The sequence below is a fragment of the Cardiocondyla obscurior genome, linkage group LG01 (assembly GCF_019399895.1).
Source record: "Cardiocondyla obscurior isolate alpha-2009 linkage group LG01, Cobs3.1, whole genome shotgun sequence".
Taxonomy (NCBI): domain Eukaryota; kingdom Metazoa; phylum Arthropoda; class Insecta; order Hymenoptera; family Formicidae; genus Cardiocondyla; species Cardiocondyla obscurior.
In genome coordinates, this window is record NC_091864.1 from 7,970,681 (window position 1) to 7,991,982 (window position 21,302).

General features: G+C 42.8%; 2 protein-coding genes across 5 annotated transcripts in view; one reads left to right on the forward strand and one right to left on the reverse strand.

The window, feature by feature from the left end:
* Positions 1–6,230, reverse strand: part of Gapvd1 (GTPase activating protein and VPS9 domains 1) — a 7,859-nt gene extending 1,629 nt beyond the window's left edge. Inside the window, exons 1-16 of one of the 3 annotated variants that reach the window (XM_070665844.1) lie at positions 5,931–6,229; positions 5,589–5,743; positions 5,370–5,513; positions 3,930–5,271; positions 3,674–3,855; positions 3,401–3,557; positions 3,034–3,207; positions 2,735–2,896; positions 2,345–2,600; positions 2,136–2,224; positions 1,779–2,051; positions 1,642–1,673; positions 1,091–1,556; positions 791–1,017; positions 353–609; positions 66–277 (exon numbers count right to left, since the gene is read on the reverse strand). In XM_070665844.1, the coding sequence (XP_070521945.1) occupies positions 66–277; positions 353–609; positions 791–1,017; positions 1,091–1,556; positions 1,642–1,673; positions 1,779–2,051; positions 2,136–2,224; positions 2,345–2,600; positions 2,735–2,896; positions 3,034–3,207; positions 3,401–3,557; positions 3,674–3,855; positions 3,930–5,271; positions 5,370–5,501 (3,961 nt within the window). In that variant the 5' untranslated portion in view covers positions 5,502–5,513; positions 5,589–5,743; positions 5,931–6,229. Of the gene's footprint in view, positions 1–65; positions 278–352; positions 610–790; positions 1,018–1,090; positions 1,557–1,641; positions 2,052–2,135; positions 2,225–2,344; positions 2,601–2,734; positions 2,897–3,033; positions 3,208–3,400; positions 3,558–3,673; positions 3,856–3,929; positions 5,272–5,369; positions 5,514–5,588; positions 5,744–5,930 lie in introns of all 3 variants that reach the window. The other 2 variants (XM_070665839.1, XM_070665830.1) reach the window with 2 other exon arrangements.
* A 1,461-nt stretch (positions 6,231–7,691) lies between these two features.
* Slo (calcium-activated potassium channel slo) overlaps positions 7,692–21,302 on the forward strand; it is an 85,032-nt gene continuing 71,421 nt past the window's right edge. For both annotated transcript variants that reach the window (XM_070665859.1, XM_070665852.1), the window contains exon 1: positions 7,692–9,579. In XM_070665859.1, coding sequence (XP_070521960.1) covers positions 9,277–9,579 — 303 coding nt within the window. In that variant the 5' untranslated portion in view covers positions 7,692–9,276. The remainder of the gene's footprint in view (positions 9,580–21,302) is intronic.

Here is a 21,302-nt window from a genome sequence, read left to right on the forward strand (position 1 = left end):
AAATATATTATTTTCATTAAAACAATCGTAACTTGTAATTGTAATAATTAATTTTGTTCGCATACATTGCCAAATCGGATCATTGTCCATTTCAGCGTGAACCTTCCCTAGAAAATTATCCACGAGATCCTGTTTTTCGTCAGCCAACGTGAGCTTTTTAAATTCATCGCAGAAACGTAAAAGAAAAGTCTCTCTTTTTTCCAAAAATACTCTTACGCAAACAGATACGAGATGATTATTGATAGCATCTCGATCGCACTTAACCCGTACACATAATCTAAAAAATATAGTGGTTATATTTTGTATTTACACATATATTGTATATAAAATTATATTTATATATAAATAGTACCTATCTAAATGAGCTAAAGTCGACAGTAATCCTTGACGACATCTGATTAAATATGCGATATAGGGAGATCGCTTTTGATAATCTTCTCGAAGGGATTTGAAAAGTTTTCTACATCCATCGTCATTGAATAGTCGCACGCAACGTAAAGTTTCGTGAAGATGAGCAATCAGTGCCCTATCCTGCAGATTTATAGCTTCTGCTAGTTGTAGTTGCAAAAATGCAACTAGTTCGTTTTCCTTTTGCGACCAACGATGTCTCTGTGATGAAATTTTGTGATATTAGATATTGTAAAGACTTTACAAAGAAAAAACTGAAAAATTTAATTTAATTTAACAGTTCTTTTTAATATAAAAATTATTTAAATTTAAATTAAGTATTCAAATTTTATTCTGCACTTTATTTATGATTGAACTATCAATCTTTAATAATAATAAATACCTCTGAAGTATTCCATGGAATGTGTTGAAGGTCTGCAGTGCTAAGCACCATACGCAATTTCCTTTTAGCATCGGCGAAAGCATAAGATAACTCTACATTATTAGGATCGATTGAGAGTCTTTCGTCTTCTACCTCTTTTGTACGAGATTGATTGCTTTCGACCGAAGCTGTGTCGCTAGCTGCGCTCGGTTTTCTTCGATATTTTGCTAATATGTCATCGGTGGTGTCTAGAATTAATCAAGAGAACAATTTATTGAATTATCCAACATACAATAATTGCTAATATTATTTATATCTTACCGCCTGCAATGTTACCGGATGATGTTACATCCTCGGACATAATCCTGCGTAATCTGTGTCGGCATATGTCAACGCCATCACCACCGGCTTCTCGGTCAAAGCATCTATCATCCGTTCCGCGGATTGCTTTACCTCTGCGATTTCGCAATGACAATTTTAATTTACCGAAGAAACCACGTTTGTTTTTTTGATCGTCGTCCAACATTTCTTTATCACCGCGTTCGGCAGTCATGTCAAAGCTTATGCTTTTTGGAATAGCTCCTGTTGATGCGTTTGGTTTGCAAAAATTGGGAATTGTACCATCTACTGAATCGCAAGTACCATTAACTGTTGGCGTTGGTAAATCTGAGGTTGAAATATTATTTTTCACACGAGGCTCCGATCCGGAACTGCTGCTTGATGTCAAGCTGGCCGTGCTTAATCGGCCGATCGTATCTCCAACTGATGTTATACAGCTATCCAGTTCCTTGTTTTAATTAAAAATCACGTTTATAATAGCTTCAGCAACAAAGCAACAGATTAATATAGAAACAACGTAAAGAAATACGTACCTCCGTTTTCGCGTCACCGTTTTGGAACTTTTCTGGCAAAACAGGCGCAGAAATATGATTAGCTAATAACAATGCCGGTGCGACTGCAGCCGCGGCGATGTGATTGTGCGCAGGTGCTTGACGTTCAACTTGCTTACCATTGTCAATTTGAAGTTTATCTATCAAGTGAACCAGCCGATCGTCCCGTAAAGATTTACCGTAATCCACGTTACTTATATTGTTAGCGTTTTTGTCTACATATTCCATTGTACTTCGTCGATAATCGGACGAGGTTCCGCCACGACCTGTTACATTTGAAGACGATGGCAATGGAGATGTTGTTGGTGATGGATGAATTATCGAAGTTCCTATACCAGTATCATCCCGAGTTCCCGAAATCGATGAAAAATTAATGCTTGAACCATCCGGACCTAAAATTATTTATTATATAAATTCAAATAAAAAAATATTTAATATTATATCAATATAACATTATGTAACTTCAATATATTTACATGGAGTTGCAGATTGGAGAGTTTCTTCATTTCCCTCGGAATCTGCGCGACTTTCTATTTCAACCTCGGATCTAGCAGTATCGTCAGATCTGTACAAATATTAAAAATAATTAAAAAATTTTACAGTTATTTACTATTTCTTATTAATTATTTTTAAATTTTACATTTAATAATAACACCAATTTTATATATTAAAGAAAAGAATATACCTGGCAACGCTAGCAGTGTCATCGGTATCTACTTCAGTTAATCTTTCAGAATCACTAGCTAATACATCTGTGCTCCAGGCTTCAGAAGCGGTTTCGCTAATATCTAACATGGGCGTAGGTTCGGTAGGAAGAACAGGTGCAACTTGTTCAGGAGGAACAGCAAGCAATATTCGATCCTGTTGTTCAACTATTTCGCTATCGGAGGCCAGCACATCCGTAGACCAAGTATCAGATACCATAGAAACAGTTTCATCTCCTAAAAAGTACAATGCGTACGTAAAATTAATAATTTAATAATTTATAATATGAATAAATTAACAATTAGTGGAATTTATCAGGTTTTCAAAATAAATAGTTTATATATATATATATATATATATATGCACATACCTTCAATGAGCTTCTTAATCTCAAATTTGCAAAATTTATCATCAATTTCCGATCGGCTTTGTTTGGTTGGAATATTAGGCGGCGGCAAATCCAATTGCCTTACTTCACCTGCAGCGCGTCCGTCGTCTCCTTCAGTAATTTGAGATGATGGTGTATCTCGACCTGACGATTATACAGAAAGAAAACTTATAATTACTCCTTACACTAAATAAAAAAAAGTAATAATAATAAAATTAATATAAATTAAAAAATTAAATAAATAAATAAAAGGGAATTCTTTGAAAACTAAATTGATGTACCTGATATATTAGGGGTTCCTCTACCCGACACATTGGCGGATACCATATCTGAGAGATTATCGTTTTGATCTTCTGTCTCTAACTCCAAAGATGAAGCGACACTGTGATTGGAAGCAGCTTCTGATACAGCTTCTAAATTATCGGACGTATTCCCAATTGATCCTTCGAACAATACTAATTATTTTTATTAATGTAGATGTGTATAAAAGCCAAGTAATACGTAACTTTATATTAACATTAATAATAAAAAATTATTTTTAAAAATTTATACGTAAAGTTTAGTTAGTTCTAAAAAACACAAATACGTTATAAAAATTATTAAAAGCAGTATTAAATAGTATATTCAGTATCAGAGAAATTGATATACCTTCGTCATGCGATAACGAAAATCGGGTCCTCTTCTCCTGCGTTTCGATGCGTTCACCGTTGCTATTTTCTTGTCTAGGATGATCAGGGGCGTCATCAGGGAGATTCAAAGTAACAGGTCCATTTTCCATACTACTTTGAAGCTCCATGCATAAAACCTAAAAAAAGAAAAAATTAATTAAACAGATTTTATTTAATGTTAACGTCAATTAATTTAATACAATTTTTAAATTTAGTATTTCCTCAGAATTCTAACATTAATACGTAATTATACCTTTTGTTCACTGAGTAGCCCTACAGATTCTCCAATTGTCGGACCAAAAGGTATGACTAGCACGTCTTGAAAATTTTTATCCAACGATTCCTCTTCAGGAGCAGCAGTACCGTTAACTTCTTCTCCGCCTTCGTTTGTTACATTTGGTGAAAATGTGGTCATTCTAATACCACGTCCTTTTCCTGTTAAAAAAATATTTAAAATTATAATAATTCGAACATACATATATAATTATTATATTATTTATATAACATACCTTTTCCTACAGCGACGCCTCGTTTGCTGGGTGTGTCCAAATATTCGTTACTTAGTCTATTATTATGCAACGAACCCGAAGGTAATTGCGACAGCATTTCTGCTAATTGTTTTCTATCAAACGAATTATGTGATACTGTTTCTCCACCGTTATCACCAACAATCGTGTTCAAAAACGTAATTAAGGAGTTTAGCTCACTTTCCGTAAACAACGCTGCGGATCGTGACAGGCCTTGAAATTTATTATTGTCAATTATCGTTGGTTCCTCTTCAAGTTCCTCAGTCGCGCCGTCCAACATCGAGTCTATTATAGAAGACACTGAATCTTTCTCAAATTTTTTGTAAAGATCAATAACTTTGTTGTCGATACTTTGATACTTTTGCAACGAAAGCATTTGTAAGATTTGCCCGACTTGCATTAAATTAAACCTCGCGACATAACTTATCGGCGCATCCGTAATGCCGTAAGGCTCGGGATTAACTATAGCGGGGCAAATAAAGTAAGTAAATACAAGATCGGTGCACATTGCGTGCACTTCTTTTGGATCTACATTTCCGTTCTTGCTGAGAAGTCCTGCCATTTGCCTTACAAGCCAGCAGACACTCATAGGAAAGCAGTGAATTGTTTCGCGAATGTTGACGATGAATCTCTGCGTTATGCGATACAGAGAATTAACTGTCCACAGTCTGTAACGCTGTAACTTCGCTTGGTATTCAGGCGTGCCTTCCTTCCCGAATTTCTTCAATCTCTCCGCAGGTGGGAATCTAATAGGCGCTTTGTCCGGATCTATGTCCAGAAACATTTCGTCCTCCATGAGTAATTGCACTATAGGGCTGTGCAAAGCTGCCGTTAAGAAGAGCTTCGCAGAAAACAGGCTTTCGTGAAAGATCGAATAAAATCTAGAAAACGCGCATGTGCCATGCCTGAGCAATCTTCGTGGGTTATCAGACGGAATAATCTGCAGCAGCATGAGGTGCCTCAGCAGCTGAAGAACCAAGCTCTTGTCCTCCGGCAATATACAGCTGCCGTATAATCCGGCAGCCAAGCATTGCACAATAGTCTGCATCGATTCTGGAATGACTTTGTCGCCTTCCACCAGGCACGAGGCTAAGAGTTTAGGCGACTTTCGTAGCGCACCCAAGAATTCCCCGTAAGACAGGCACGCCTGGTAGCGCAGATATTTGTACGCGTCGATAAAATGCGAGTTCTCCAATGCGTTTGCTCTCAAGCAACACGACGCCGGAGTGCAATCTGGCCTCGCCACTATCAAGCGATTCAGATTGACCCTCTGTTGAGCAGTTATCCACGCTTGCTGCGCTAACTGCGACGAGACGTACAAGACCTAGACACGACAGAATCTCATTAACATACATATTAATCAAGTCTATATTTTCATTTACAATTAACAGTCTCTGAAATCTAGTGATGAACGTTACTCACTCGTTCGTTAAGAGTCTGCAGGTTTTGCTGCTCGGAATTGACGAACAGTCTTTCCTGCCGCAAGTGACGGGCCAGTTCCATCATGTCCCACTGTAGTGTCCCGTGGGAGTCAATACTGTTAATTGATGACATTGTTGGATGTACCTGTAATGTGGAAGACGACTATGTAGAAAATTATTAAAAATTTAATTAAAATAAACGTGTCGTTCGTATAGTTACTTGTGTACAATCCTGTTAGTCAGTTATCCTCAGCACTCATAACAACTGAGACAAGAACTACTTCACGCCGAGCCTCAGAACTCCGCACATATGCTCGGCACCGCGATCTTCACAGGCGCACGTGGGGGAGAGACGTGGTGGAGGCGTCGCTTCACCTAGCGGAGTAAACAAAGGTCTTAATACGAGCCAGACTAGTCTCGCGTATTGCATAACGCGAGCGTGGCTTCACGGCGATGATATCATAGGAATGGCACTCAACGTCCGCGTCATTCTATCTCTATCTCTCTCTCTCTTACTTTCTGGCTACGGAATGTCGATTGAAGATAAAACGAAGACACGTACCTTCGAGAAGGGAGCCCGTTGGCTGCAGCCGCTGTCGCCGCGAAGGAAAAATAAATATCGTTCAGCTCGAGCTCTATCGCGTGCCTTCTGGCGACTCGTGATCTCGATTATCAGGTGACAGTTGTGACCTGTGACAGCTGTGACAGGTCTCGCATCCCACCACGAGCGGTGCCCGAGATAAATTCACGCGTCGCCGAGTACGACCCTCGCGCGATTCCTCGGCGTAGCACACGCGTCAGAGAAACACCCCCAACGGCACACGCACATCTTCTGATTGTAGGTTAGACTCTCTCGGTCGACAAATGGCCGCGGGTGCTGCGCGGTACCAGCTCGTACGAAGGACGCGCGGCGTTGGCGTTTTCAAGCGAGCGAAACGGGAGAACGGCGCGGATCAGCTGTTGCGAGAGCTGGAAGGAACGGTCATCGTCGATGTGTCCCGATCGTTTCATTTTTGTCGCGGAAGCACGTATGACGAGGTGCGTTATTCCCGCGTTAATAAAAAGTATCGGCAAATGTATATAAAATAACGCTTTCGCTTTGGATTTTCCGAAATCTAATAAGATCAGAACGTTATTCTATACGTATGTATATTTACTATCGTTAGGTCTACTCGAACCAGGGTTTGATTAATTTAACTGGAGGCTAAACTATAGAAAAAATCAAAGCCCGTCCACGAAGGCTTCTCTTTCGTACATATTCGATATCAGATTTCGGGTCAACGTAATCGCGGCTCGCAGGTCGGAGCCTTAGCGATAAATAAAACGTGAACTCGACGCTAGAATTAAGTTTCGAATTAAAACAGCAAGGTATCATTGTCGTTTATTAAAAACTTCGTGGGCGTAGGTCGTAATAACTTGTTCCACGTCTAGGTGTCGCCACGTGGGCTTTATTCGGAACGTGAGCTATTTCGGCGGCCTTTCTCTATCTATTGCGATCGCTCACTTCGCGGCTACAGTAAAATAAAAATTTTTATAACGTTACGCTGATTACTGATCGTTGATACGTGGATTCTCGATTGCTAATAATTCGATTCAAACAACAGTGAGTCTTATTACTCGTCTACTTGTAACAGATTACGCCACTGATTAATGTACGATCACAATTTAATCGTTAGAATCGATGGAGCTCGCTTCCCCGAAAGGTTCGCTTCCGATACGTACTTCATTGTGCTCTTTCTTTTTATTGCAACAAAAAAAAAATGCGAAATTTAATTTTATTGCAATTATTTCAAGTTTGGCGAGCTCACGGACAGCCTCTCGATACACCGCGGCAGATCTATCTCCCAAAACAATAAAGTGCAGTCTAATTCTGAAGCCAGAAGCCTCGATTATCGCCCTAGAGAGTCGGTAAATCAAGTGAATATTTCAGCATAATCTATTCAATATTCAGTCTAATATTAATTTGTTATTACTTCGTTTTTGAAAGTACAAGTTTTCTAATTTTTTTTTTTTATCTTTCTTTCAGGAACGCGGTAATGACTTTGATAACGAGCGGGATTTTGGGGAACGGCTGGAATTTCGTTCTTTAGGATGCAAATCTGACGGTTGAATAATCGCGCGCCCCGGCGCGTACGTCCTCGTTAGACACCACGCAAGCAACCCCCGCGTTACATCCGCAAGTAGTCGTGCCAGTTTTGGCGCAGCCGCGCGCAACGCCACCGCCTGCACTGCGCCGGTATTATTTTAACCGCGTAGGGATGGAAGGGGATAGGTCGCGAGCGAGAGAGCGTGCGTCTACGTCAGGAAAAGCTCCGAGCTTATTGGTCCTGGTCCATTGTTGCGTATTGATTGCTGTAGAGCAGTGGTATGGTCGTCGGGACACTCGGTCGTCCTCGTCGTCGTCGTCGCCGTCGCCGTCGGTAGTGCTCAGCCGATTAGGTTAAGAGGAACGAGCGCGCGCTGTCGCAGATACAAGGGCGAGAACGGGAAAAGGGGAGGCGCGGAAGAATAAAGAAAAGAAATAAAAGAAAAAGAAAGAAGAAAAGGAAAAGAGGAAAAGGCGGAAGAAAGTAAAAGAGAAAAAAAAACGACCGTTCGCACTGTTTGCCGCGCGTCGTTTCGCGTCGAGTTTAGCTTCGCGTTTCGCCTCGCGTTTCGCCGTCGACCCGCGACCTCGCGCTCAGCAGTCGTCACTCGAACGAGATACGAAAAGGGAGGAAGTAAAACGCGTGCCGTTGCATACGTTATATGCAGCCGTGTACGTGCACGCGCGCGGATAGATACCCGAGAGGAAGAGGAAGGTGCACGTGAATACGAGCGGCTGGAAGAACTCGTCTCTCGCGTACTTTTGTGCATTCGTGCGGGCCGCGCGTATGTGACACGCGGTAAAAGCTGGTGCATCGTGAGCTCGTGACCCCGTTGCCTGCGTTTCCCACCGTCGCCCCGGGCCGTCTCTTTCTCGATCACGGACCTCGACTGGAAGCGGACGCACACCTGCGGCATCAACGGCGGCGGCGGCAGCGGCTGCCGCCGAGGGTGGTGAGAAACGAATCAACACGGCGCAAGACCTCCGGGAACCGTCAGGATCGTCGAGCTTGGCTTTGATTCAGGCGGCTGGTTGCTGCGCGGCCTGGTGACGAGAAAACGGGTTCTCGCCAAGGACGCCGTGTTCGGAACTCAGTGCTTTCCCCGAGTTTCCCCCCTCCCCCGTGGAGATATCGACGTCCGCCGTCGCGATAAACTTGTGGCACGATCTCTAGTCGGACAGTAGTGCGTTGATCGAGTGATCGAGTAAACGAAGCTTGCGGGTAAGCAGGAGGAGTGATTCCCGGAGCAGACGGACACGGACATTATCGAAGAAACGATTTTTATAGAGGTAGAAAGTGAGAAAGAGAGAGAAAGAGAGAGAGAGAGGGAGAGAGGGAGAGAGAGAGAGAGAGAGAGAGAGAGAGAGAGAGAGAGAGAGAGAGAGAGAGAGAGAGAGAGAGAGAGAGAGAGAGAGAGAGAGAGAGAGAGAAAGGAAAAGTAACTGGTGACGGTGAAGAGAGAGGGCGGAAGAGAGTCGACGGGGTGAGAGTGGAAGAAGGGCTCCAGGTGCCAGCAAGTGTGCGTGGCAGGGAAGCAGTTCGGAGTTGGTTTTCTTCTTTAGTGGTAATTCAGCGCACACTTATTTTGCGAAAAGGGACAAAGGGGGGAGCGGAGAGGAAGAAAGTTCGCGGTGGTTGTGTGCCGCGAGGGCGCGGAGCAGGCCGTGCACGGGCCTTATCAGCGCGTGTCGCGCATTCCCCGGAGGCGGCGCACAATTATGAAGCGTATAAAGTGCGTCCTATTGGCCGCCGCAGCTGCCGCTTGCGATTGTGATAGTCGCCGGTGAATGTGTGACCCGGGGGCAGCAGAGATCCGCCGGGATGACGACCGAAGGGACGACCGTGCAGCCCCCGGTAGACGGCTGCCTCAAGGAGCGGAAATGGTGGTGCTTCCTTCTATCGAGCATCTTCACCTTCCTCGCCGGGCTGCTGATCGTACTCCTCTGGCGTGCGCTTGCCGTTGTCTGCTGTCGCAAGGAGCCCGAGCTCGCCCCAAATGACCCGAAGCAGAAGGAGCAGAAAACGGCCCGCCAGGGCAAGGAGTTCGAGGGGACTTTTATGACCGAGGCCAAGGATTGGGCCGGCGAGCTAATTTCTGGGCAAACCACCACTGGACGTATTCTGGTAAGTCGTCTCACCATTTTTATTATTATTGCTTTTTTTTATTTAATTGTTTTTAAATAATTATTGCGTTAGATTGCGCTAAGAAGGCTTAATCGATAATTGAAAAATATAATTATAACGTAGGCACGTACTGTGCCGTTCACAAAACTTAAACAGCGATTTTTAACGCGCTCGATATTAAACAATTGTTCTAAACCAAAAAAGTGAAGGAAAAATTCGCCGCGTTTTCGACGACGTGCAAATTAAAATCGACGGATCCGTCTCGACTATCGCATTAAAGATTAATGATATATTTTGCATTTGTTTTACTGAAGTTTATTGAGATGCGTTTGCCAAATGTATTTTTTTTTCTTTTTTTTTTTGCAGTAAATTATTAAATTTATTCATATGTGACGAGAGAGAATTATTGAGAAAATAATTTGGAGAAGAATTTTGAATATAACGAACACGTTAGTATTATTACATCTATATTTGATGTTTAGTGTATAAAAACAGAAATACACGCTAATGTTCGGTCGACCTGCTGATCGTGCACGTGAACATTACATGAACTCAGTTATTTGAAGCCGCTAATGCGAGAAATTATAATATAATTCGAATATTCAGAAACAAATAAAGATCATGAGTTATTTCCATTAGATTAATCGTGTATAATTTGTTGACTAGTCGGTGAAACGTCTTAACAATTTAACGTGGCGATGCATCTTTTGCAAATATATTTAAAATTTATTTATCCTAATTAATACCGTAAAATTTTAATTCGCATATTAATTTTTATAATTGAAAATTTCTTCGCGGCGAAGCTACATTGACCAAGCCCGATGAATCTTGTCCCCTTACGATACCGTTAAATTATATTTGCAATCGGATTTCCAGAAAATTAAATACAGCTCCGCTAAATAGGTCATACGCCGAAGAAAGTACATAACCGATTTCAAAGAAAATCCGATAAGAGTGTCGATTGGGCGGAAAAGAGGGTAAGGGGGTGGGAGAGGGAGGGCGGTGGATGATGGGAGACAGAGGGATATACTGATTAAAACTGTTACGCGGAGATTCGTGCCAGTCACGAGACGCCATTACTGTAAATTCGGGTCGGTATTAAACTGTCGTTTAAATCTAATTCGGCTTCGAAAGTTTGCTCTACCTCGCCTCTCCTCTTTCGATCTCGATCCCGGTTTCATCGTTACGATATATCGCGGCAGGAATTTCGATATCGAGGACCCCGCTTGCCCCCGTTCGTACCACGCGCCGCGGTGCCCTACCCGGACGCACGAGGATTGACGTCGCGCATCCCGGACGTGCTACAGGGTGAGAACTGGTGGCGAGACGTGTATACACGTAGATTCGCGGCTACTTACACGTGTACGCGCGCGTGCGCGCACACGAGACTCCTAGTCTCCAGCTCGCGCGAGAGTACGAGTGTACGTGACCGGTGACCTAGTTTTCGTTCGTGGAACCAGACACGGCAACGGTCCCGAGATAGAGGGGTTGGCTTTCTACGCAGTGCGTGTTTCCACCCTACGAGCGTGTTTCCGTCGCCATAGCGTCCCGATCCGAAGGGGGTTCCTCAGCCTTATCGCTCGAATCTTTTCGGAGCGCTCGCACACCCGCCGTATACGTTTGCCCCTTGAACTACACGGACAGCCCGCCCTCCACTTGGCTATTCTTCTTCTTACACCCTCGCCTCCTCTCCTCCGCGCTTTTAGTCGAATGCGCTAAGTCGGGCGGGAAGGCTGCGCGCAATTTACGAATGGCTTTATTCAAATTTTATAGTCACAGGCCAGGAGGAGAGAAGCTCCTACGCTTCTATCGGGGAACGTAAATCGGGAGAGCGAGTACGCGATTTACAGTCGCGATATACGGATCCGTTGGAGTGGTTTCCGGGGGGATTACAACGAGGAAGCGACGCGAGACTCCTCGCGGCTCTCTTGTTCACCGTGACAAAAAAGAAAATTAGATCGCGCTCTTACTCCGCATTTTGTGATGACGCAGAGCTATCGATGCCGTGCCCTTGCGGGAACTTAGCCTACTCGTGGAGGCCGAGGCCTGACGACAGATTGCAGTCGGCCATGCGAGATCGAGTCGGCGAAGTTCAGATTGCAATTACAATTCTGACTGCGAATAATAGGCGCTATATTGGTGATCTCGGATTTCAATCCGACAGTAAGCCGCATCGATAACGCGGTTTTATTGACAACGGGAATATTCAGCGAAACGATTTTAATATTCTCTATGATAAATAAGATGCAGGCGTTGCTTGTTTCCCGACTAGATTACACCATTGCGCAATCACGGGGCGTATCGCAGTTAATCTTTAACGCGATAGCCGAGACGGATCCGTCGATTTTAATTTCCACGTCGTCGAAAACGCGGCGAATTTTTCCTTCACCTTTTTGGTTTAGAACAATTGTTTAATATCTAGCGCGTTAAAATGCCCATGTTAAAACGTAAAACGTATTTGACGATTAATTAACAATTTCTGCTTGACAATGTTTTGATCATTACTACTCCGTCACAAAATTAATGTGGTCAAATATTGCGCGCGAGGTTCTTGCTGGTCAGCGGGTCTGTAATATTATTCACAACTCCAGCGAAAAAATTTGCATTTTACCATGACAATAACTTTACCAAGAAAAGTTATTAACTTTTGTTAATGAGAGGGAATTTGTATTTACTGTAGAAAAAAGAAAAAAAAAAGAATGAGAGAGACATATTTCCATTTTTAACGAAAAAATGCAATATAAAATTTTGTTGGTCAAGTTGATGGTAATTATTTTCACTTTTTCAGTTTACACTTTCTAATTTTCATTTACAAGTCAAGATGCAAAACAGTATTATGTGGAGAAAAATAGTACAAAGCAGAAGAAAAAAAAATAAAAAAAAAAAATTAAAAAGTTGTTTCGCGAAATAGGATTCAGGTCAAGCGGTTTGCACGTGGGAAAAAAAAATTTGATAAATAGAATGTTTTCTTTACAGAGCGACGCGATGCGTCAATACGTGAAATTTTTCAATTTTTGAGTAAAAAAATGTTTGAGGAGCGGAAGAGTGTCATCGCGGTATTAAGAATTGAACGGCAAATGCTATATGCAAGACACTTTGAAACGTGCATTTTTATTTTATTTTATTTTTTTTGGATTACTTACGCGCGTTATATTCTTATCGACAGAATTTATGCGTATCTGACATTAAAATACCGATAGCTGGCTTTCGCGGCGTAATCCTTCCAGATCAAGCACCATTGTGATCGTTGAGGTGTGATTCGTATGTTAATTGAGCAATTTAAATTTCGAATGGCGAATGCATATTCGAGCAAGTTTGCTAGACGACGTGAACCGCTTTTGGCATGATTTTTGGGAGTTGATCCCAACACGCGCCAGAACCACTGAAACTAAACTTGTATTGACCTTCCGTGGTCTCGGGTCGCAAAACGGGGGACTAAAAGTAGCGGTTCTCGACTTTATTCTTGTAGCGAGAAATTACGGAGACGTGGAGTACAATTTCCTTCGAAATATTACTTTATCATCTAGACGCTGCTCTCGCTGAGAGATCCAAATCATTCTACAAATGTCAATTCCCCGCGATACGATTTTACGAGAAACACCGTAAGCGCGTATATGATAATTAATTATTTAATTTTAACAATCAATTAATTAAACCTCTTCATCGACTTGACTCATCGAGTGCTCGACAAGAAGACTTAGAAGAAGCAGAATTTGGCAAGCTGCTCGTACCAACTTTCCCGTTAATGATATTTATCTGTGCCACGTTCCATATTCGTTCATTTTTGCATGATTATACCGAATTCCTGGCCTTCTTGCTCAAAAAACTCATTATCCTCGTAAGTAATGTGGAACATTGAGCTCTGATCTGAGCTCTCTGACGTATCAATTCTAGTTTTTCGAAATATCACGGGAATAATAAAACGCGCGTTTGTCCGTTTTGGAGCCAAGAACCGCTCCAATATTTAAACTGACCCGCGATTGCCAACTTTTCTATCTTGTGCGCTACGCGTCGTTTGGTTTTTCAAACAAAAAGAAAAAAAAACGAGAACATTTTTCGAATTTTTCCTCAATACAAAATTTCGGTATTTACGCGCGCCGTAAATGACTTAGAAATGACAAAAACCAAGTGCCCCCGTTAGCATACTGTTAATAAAATTCAACGTAAATAATATGTTTTCACGTATATATGCCCCGGCATTACATTGGCCGCATGCATGTTGATTTCAATTTATGTGCGCGGGTAAACGCTGCCGAGAGAATAATGCAGATAAGTTATCGAACATTGTGATAAAGATATTCATCGCAACGTTGCTCGTTAAAATACCGTCGCTTGTTAAATTGCATGCGCAGTACGCCGCAAAGGAAATAGGATAGTGGGTTACGATAACATTAATACGTTCAATTTAAATAACTAATGTCGTTTTGCGAAAAAATACTCGGGTTTTACCCGCGATGGGAATTTCTCGCGACCGCTGCGAGATCCTCGCCGCGACCGAGATGAGTTCCAGCGCGCGATACGTTTGCGCCACGTCGGATGCACTTTATCTGTCAATAACGTCGTTGACATTTACCTTCGCGGCAACCATTGGCGAAGATAACATTGCCCGCGATGCAACTTACTTCGGCGTGGACGGGGGCGAGCTCGAGGGTTGGTTGTTGCCGCCCGTTTCCACGGACGACTGTATCGGCTTTCAAGTTCGCGTCGCGCGTCTTATTTCTCGCGTTAAAGCTCATCGAGTTATAGGACAACCGATGTCGTCTTACCCGGACTCGGATATGTTTAATTCAGCACGACGAAGATACGCCGATCGATACACCAGACGCGTACACATATAATACATAGGGAACACCCTTCTCTCTCCGCTCCCTTCGCAGAAAAGCGCCTCGCGCTCCCTTTCGCGGCACATTCTGTCCGATTTCGGCGTCGATTTATTTCTTTTTTTCTTTTTTTTTTTATAAAAATATTCAGACTATTAATTCACGGTTAATTCTCTGCAATCTCACAGTCAGCCAGCCAGGCGATTCCGAATGTCAATTACATTAAAAATTCGGATATTTCAAATGTGAAATTGTCTGTGAAATATAGGCTCTTGAATTACTAAAGTCGCGGAGTGTAAAATTTTTCTCTCGCGTCGAGTGTCGCAAGATATATCGTGTTTTTCCTAAAGTTAAAAGCGTTCCGTGGAATTTTTTTTTTCTTCTTCTTTTTTTTTTTTTTTTTTTTTAAGAGAATGGAGACGATTTTCAGGCAAATTAATACGATGCCTTAGGAGAAATTGGCGCGTTCTCCCTTTATTTTTTATCGAAGATCAAGACATTTAAAATTCTTCGGATATAATTATAAAACAAAACAAATAAAAATATTAGAAAAAAAAAAGAAAAAAAAAATTGTTTTCCCGATAAAAGAGGGAAGAATCGATGTTTCTGACTGTCCATCATCGAGTTATCGAGGTGTATCTCTGAACTTCGTTTCACGTGACTTTTTGCATGACATATATTGAATCGCAGAATCCATTGTCTCCTTATATATCCGTTCCCAACTTAGAATGGTCAAGGACGCAAAAAGGGAAACCTCGAGATAAAACTCGTTTTTCGGATTCGATAAAAGATGGTTTTCTCCGCGGGAGCAAAATAAGAGGAAACGAATGAGAATATAGCGTGCTTTCGCCGTACCGAGAAAATGAAGAAATAAACCGGGGTATATGAAGCAACGTCGTGCAATATATTTATCGCCAACATCGGATAGAAACAGTTCGCATTTAATAATTATAACGCAACGTTAATGGCCACGAAATTAATGTTACCGCACGTGTTCTATCGCGAGCTATTTTAATAACAAATCGCGGTCAACGCATTTTGCATTGCGACGTGATAAGAAGCACGAAGCCATAATCGTGACATCTTTAAGCCGGCGGGGCGAGTCTTATTTCTCGCGTTACAGCTTATCGAGTTACAGAATATCCGCGGCGGTCGTTTCATAGAGTACCGAAGTATATTTAATTCAGTATAACCAACCTACCTGGCGCGATCGATATGCCAAGTGTCGCAAACGAAACCGTCAGGCCGAGCGGTTTTTTTAGACTGAATGAGGGAGTCGTTGCGGCGACGCGCTAGGGAAACTCGAGGAAGATATCGAAAGAAAAAAAAATATCGCGAATTCAAGGAGGTATGAGACAGCTTCGCAGCACACTCGTTCACTTTTTGTTGAAGCAAAGACTCAGTTACGATTCACTTTGCGCGTGTAAAAATAAATGTCTTATTAAAAAAAAAAAAAGAAAAAAAAAGGATGTAGAAGTTCAACTGTTTTTGATTTTCCGCGAATGTCTAGTAAATGTAAAAATAAATTATGAACGTGCGCTACGTTAACGAAAGATCACTTATGGAATTTGCAAATCAATTCGATGCCGGGGTGCGAACGCCCACGTCTCGTCGTACATCATCTGGTCTCGTTCGAAACGGCCATGCTGCGGTTTTGCGCGAGAGGCTCAGGTGGCGTATTAAATCCGTCCGTATCCGAGACGTTTAAGCTATCACGCGCCCCGACGTCGATTCCTCCGACGTGAGCTGAAAGTTGAAGCGGGATTAACCGCCGAAAATCCTTGTAATTGGTCGGCTAACTGCGGAGTCAACCCAGATTTAACTCACGGACTACATTATGCGCCGCGGATCGGTCCTCGGGTCGTGCACTTTCGCGGTATCGGAGCCGTTATCGTTCCGGCGTATATCCGGAACGGCTGCTCGCGCGTCCGCGGGAAATAGGTAATTATTGCGCAAGCGGTGGATTTAATTTCGTTCAGGACGTCCGACGGTCGCAAACTTCTGGAAGACGACGCCCTCCGCGAACTTTCGCCGTGCGGCGCCTTGCCGCGGCCGGGACCGACCGTCGCGGCGTATAAAATTAAACCGACCTGCAAATATGCGAGCAGATCATAATCCACGTGACACGATCGCGTAGCAGACCTTGCGTTATTGCAGCTGTCAAGTGACGCGCTCGGCTTTCGGCTCGCTCGTGAATACTTTCGGATTTTTGGCATCCGCTGGACAGCCAGCTCGCCTAGCACATAGATTAGATTCAAATCTGGACCCGTGATGTTTATTTTGCGAGAAAAAAAAAGGTCCGCCGACTCGTCCGCGAAAAGATATATGTTAACCGGCGACAAATTGATAGTTTCGAATTTAATTTGCGAAAAGCGTCGGCCGAGAGGAAAGCTCGGCTCGTTCAATTTCTCCTTTATAAAGAGGGAAAATATTTGTAACGTTTCTTCGTAACCATATCGATCGCGGCAAATTGATCATCCTCCGTGATAATACCGCGGTATACTCCGACGTGGCGTTAATCGATTTCATCAAGAGGATGTGATCGCGCAGGAATATAATATAGAAAGTGTGCTATTATATAAAGCTAATATGGAAAGTTGAACGTGTGTGCCTTCCGCCCGTGCAGTAATATTCATGCGCCGTAAGTTGAGTAAACAATCGTATCGATTTTCAAATAAGCATTGCGCTACCAGCTTATCACTTTGGGAGTTGATCGCCCGCTGAACCGATGGTAACACACAAGCCACCGTCAGTTAGTTAACTTCTACATTGTGCAGTTAATTGAATGCTCCTAACGAGCATGAACAATACGAATTATGCCAAGGAATACCAGTTAAGCTTCACTGAATTTCTCGGAAATCTTACGATCGCGGAGTGTTTGAGAATTCTGATATATTTAGAAACATCCGTCTTTCCGACCCAGTTCTGCAACATTAAATACAGTCCGTTAATCGCCGCGGTCCTTTCTTTCTTTTTTTTTTTTTTCTTTTCCTTTTCATTAAAAATTATTTTTTTCCCTGCGCCTTATTTGTAGGTATCTCAAAAAATTTTCTTCTCCTTGTTACGTCGAGCGAGAGCCAGTTAAATGAATTTTAATTAAGTTTATTTACCGACGTAATAAATTTCGACTTGTTGCTTGTGTATAATATATTTCGCGCGATAGTAATTTGTGCGAAGGATCCTTTTCGCTGAAGATGGCGAATGTCTTTTCTCGTCCCTCCCCCGCGGTATGGAAATAGTTAGGATTAACAAATGCAGTGCATTAATTTTATCGCAGAAATTTCGTTTAAGTGGCAAATTAGTTTCTCTTTTTTTTTTTTTTTTACACGACGCGACTATCGGCAAAGTACACGGCGCAGATGGAGAAATGAGATTTCTACAGCTCTTCCCGGCTCTCGCCTGGAACTGACGTATCCACTGAAATTACTTAAGAGCCAGCGGAAGGAGCTAGACTCTCTCCTGTACTCGAAGCGGTCGTTCGGAGAAAGAAATGGCGCGATAAAGAAACCTAAAGGATAAGAAGGGAACGTTGAGGGCAATAGGGAAGATCGTGACACGCCGGTCTTCATTCATATCGCGTTGCGCGCAGGGAGACGCATTTCCGTCCGTCGAAAACTAGGTTACAGCTCGGTTGTACGTGATACTCGGCACTTCGCGAAATTGGGTTTCCATGCGCTTTTCCACAATTTAAACTATCGCCACGGAGGGTCCGCGGTATCGTAAAAATTTGATTAACGCAACGACGTTTTGCATCGCATTTATTGCCGCCCCTCCTCCGGATCGGTTACGAGAACGAGTGAAATTAATTGAAAAAAACGAAGGCGCTTGTTTCATAATTCTGCCACACCGCGAAGCGTTCGGGTATTATTTCAACGGCCCGGGCGTATATTATTATCATTTTAAATAATGTACTTTCAAAACGATGCGCCGGATCGATTGGTAACCTTGTAGATTTAATCGCTCGTTGTTTTAAAGGGATAAATGGTTGCGTGCCAAACGCAAGTATTCGACGTAAAGACGTGGGGTATTAACTACGATTATGAATCCAGTAATTATTCGTGATAAAGTATTACTCGAGGCGTGACGTTTCTTTTCAACGTGCGCGGGGTGCTTTAATCGATACTCCGTGCATAAACCCACTTTTTAATTTATCGCCCCGGCCATCCTGCCTGATTGCATTCACCCCTCCGCTACCACCCCCGCCGTATCATTCACAGCTGTACGCCGTCGTTTGCAAAAACCGGTAAAATTAGAGTACGCGAAATCGAATCGAACTCGCCCCGGTGATTTAATAGATCGTTAGTCGTATCCGGAACTCGTATTCTTGCACCGTATGCCCTCATGTTCCACTTTTTTCCCCTCCCCCTCCCTCCTCCTTCCTCTTTTCTTTTTCTCCCCGTAGCTCGGACTAGCAAGAATGGAGCGGCGTATGTCTATTTTCTTCGGCCCGACCCTCCCCCCGTTTAATTGATCGTCGCGGTACCTGCGAGCCAATATTGTGCGGTCGCAAAAACCGCGTAGCATCCTTTTTGCAATTAGTTCCCAGATGCATATAAGTTTCGGCGGCCCGCACGTGTGGCGTGTACCGTAACTTACCGTGTAGAACGTGGCGGGCAAATAATATGTTACGTTCAACGCTGCATATAAATTTACACACTAAGCCCGCTGTATAAATAACTTTCGATGATAAATAAAAAGAAAAAAAAAAGGAGTTGAAGCGTTTGGAGATAAATCGCGTGGAAATTAAATTAAATTATATTTAAATTAAAATTAAAAAATCACGGCGCGGATTTCTCTTTATATAAGTCGATTGTCGTTTTAATCGACTATATCCGTGCTCGGAAAGGATTTATAAACTAACGACGTTTTCCTCGAGTCTTTCTTCCGGGCTGTAAATAAATTTGATTGTTTAACAGATACGCTTGATTTAACGGCGTACGCGAAACGAAGTGGAGTTTAACGCGCCGCGAATGTAATATGTCCACGCTGAAAGCTCGTCCCGTCGCGCATAGTACAATAAATTTAATTTATACGTGTAATCCGCGATAGACGACTGTGCGACGACGCACGCATATCCGAGCGCTTTATAAAAAGAACACGCTATCGATGAAATAAAGCGGTTGCAGAGGAACGCGTTAAAACCTAGCCGCGCACGCGATGCGGAACGGAGGCCTTTAATCATCTAATTAATATACGTACATTTACAAGCAACTCTTTTTTTTTTCTTTTTTCCATTTCAATTTATGCTCTTCTATTTATATTTGCCTTTTGTGAGCTCGGACTTGCTTCGTTCACTCGAACAGATCTGTCAGAATTAATTAATTAATATATATGTATATATTTTTTATTTTTTTTAAATAAGAAAAATCGAATATCGGTTTAAGTCGAGGATTTCGCGAATACCGCTCGACGTTGCGCCGTCATCGACGAAAGGTTTTGTTTTCACAGCGATAACGAATCGCGGGCGAGTTTTCGCAAAACAGGAAGCCGCGTAGCGATTAACATGAGCGCGGGTCACGTCGAACGAAGCCGCGTAACACTAATAGCACGTCCGTTGGTGCTAATGGCTGTCGCAACGCGGCTACCTAAGGTGCCTTTGAACGTCGTATAGACACGCGGAGTTTCGTTCTCTATGCGGACGCGGAGATGACCACAGCCGCGATGACGACTGCGACGGCGACGTTCCGCATGCCTCACGGTACGCTAATTTCATCGCGAGTCTCGCGTCCCGCCGAGCCGCCGCGCCATCATCGACGATTCGTTCCCGCTTGGTTGCCAATCTCGCGCGCCTAAGCGCTAAAATAGCGTTCAGGGTTTTGCGGCGCGGAACCGAGCGACTCTCGAACGCTCGGCGTTACTTTGGATAGGACCGACGAGCCCTGTTTCGCGATCTCCCTGCGGAGCTTTCGCGTAAACACGAACGAAGACGCAATGTGTCGGCTGGGACCGATAATGGTTTAGTCAGGTGGTAATCAATGGCACGACGTCGGCCGCTGATGAGACAGGGTGGTTGAACGGCGATATCGCTACACTCCCTAATTGGGTGATATCGTCGGACCCGTTAATTATTCACGACGAGAAAATGGGGGACAGGTAATCTCGCTGGGTGCTTCTTTTTTTCTTTCTTTTTTTTTTATCCTCGCGGTCGGCTGTCCTGCTGAGAATTGTGGAGATTTATTACATCACGTTGAGATACGGTAACGTTAAGACGAGGCTTTTGTAGGTCAAATTACGCCGACTCGGGTTACCACGTAATGGTAGTTTTTAATTTATAATAACGCTATTACGCCTTTTTTTCTTTCTTTTTTTTTTTTTACTGTACTTTTTATACGCACACGTGATTTAATCGTTTCACGTGCCGCGTGCGTATTACTTTGGTGCTTAATATTTATTTTATGTAATTTTATTTTATTTTTTTACACGCGTGTGAGCCCGACGTGTATCGTGCTTTTATAATTTTAACTTGAAAGGAGCAATTATATCGAATAATGAAAAGCTTAGTTTCCTTTTAAAGAATGCGAGGAGCTCCTTTATACGGGTTTACGGAGGAAGTGCAAGCGTGTGACGGATTTTAGTTGAGAGAGACTTAATTACATGTAGGTGGCAAAACGTGTGGCCATGACACGGACAAAGGCCGGGATTATATATGCCAACGGGCAAGATGAAAGGATTATAAACATAAATACGTCTTTTACTTATGTCGCTGCGAATTTTACATATTAACAGATATCGTTTTCAATTCATTATTATTCAACTAATGTTCTCAGTCCGTTAATTTTAACAAATCTCTATCACTTAAAAAAAAAAAAAAAAAAAAAGAAAGCATGTAATTTTGTTCAAATAAATTGCGGATCAGAAATGAATGTTCCACGCAGATTTTTGCCATTCTTTGAGTCTCGCGCG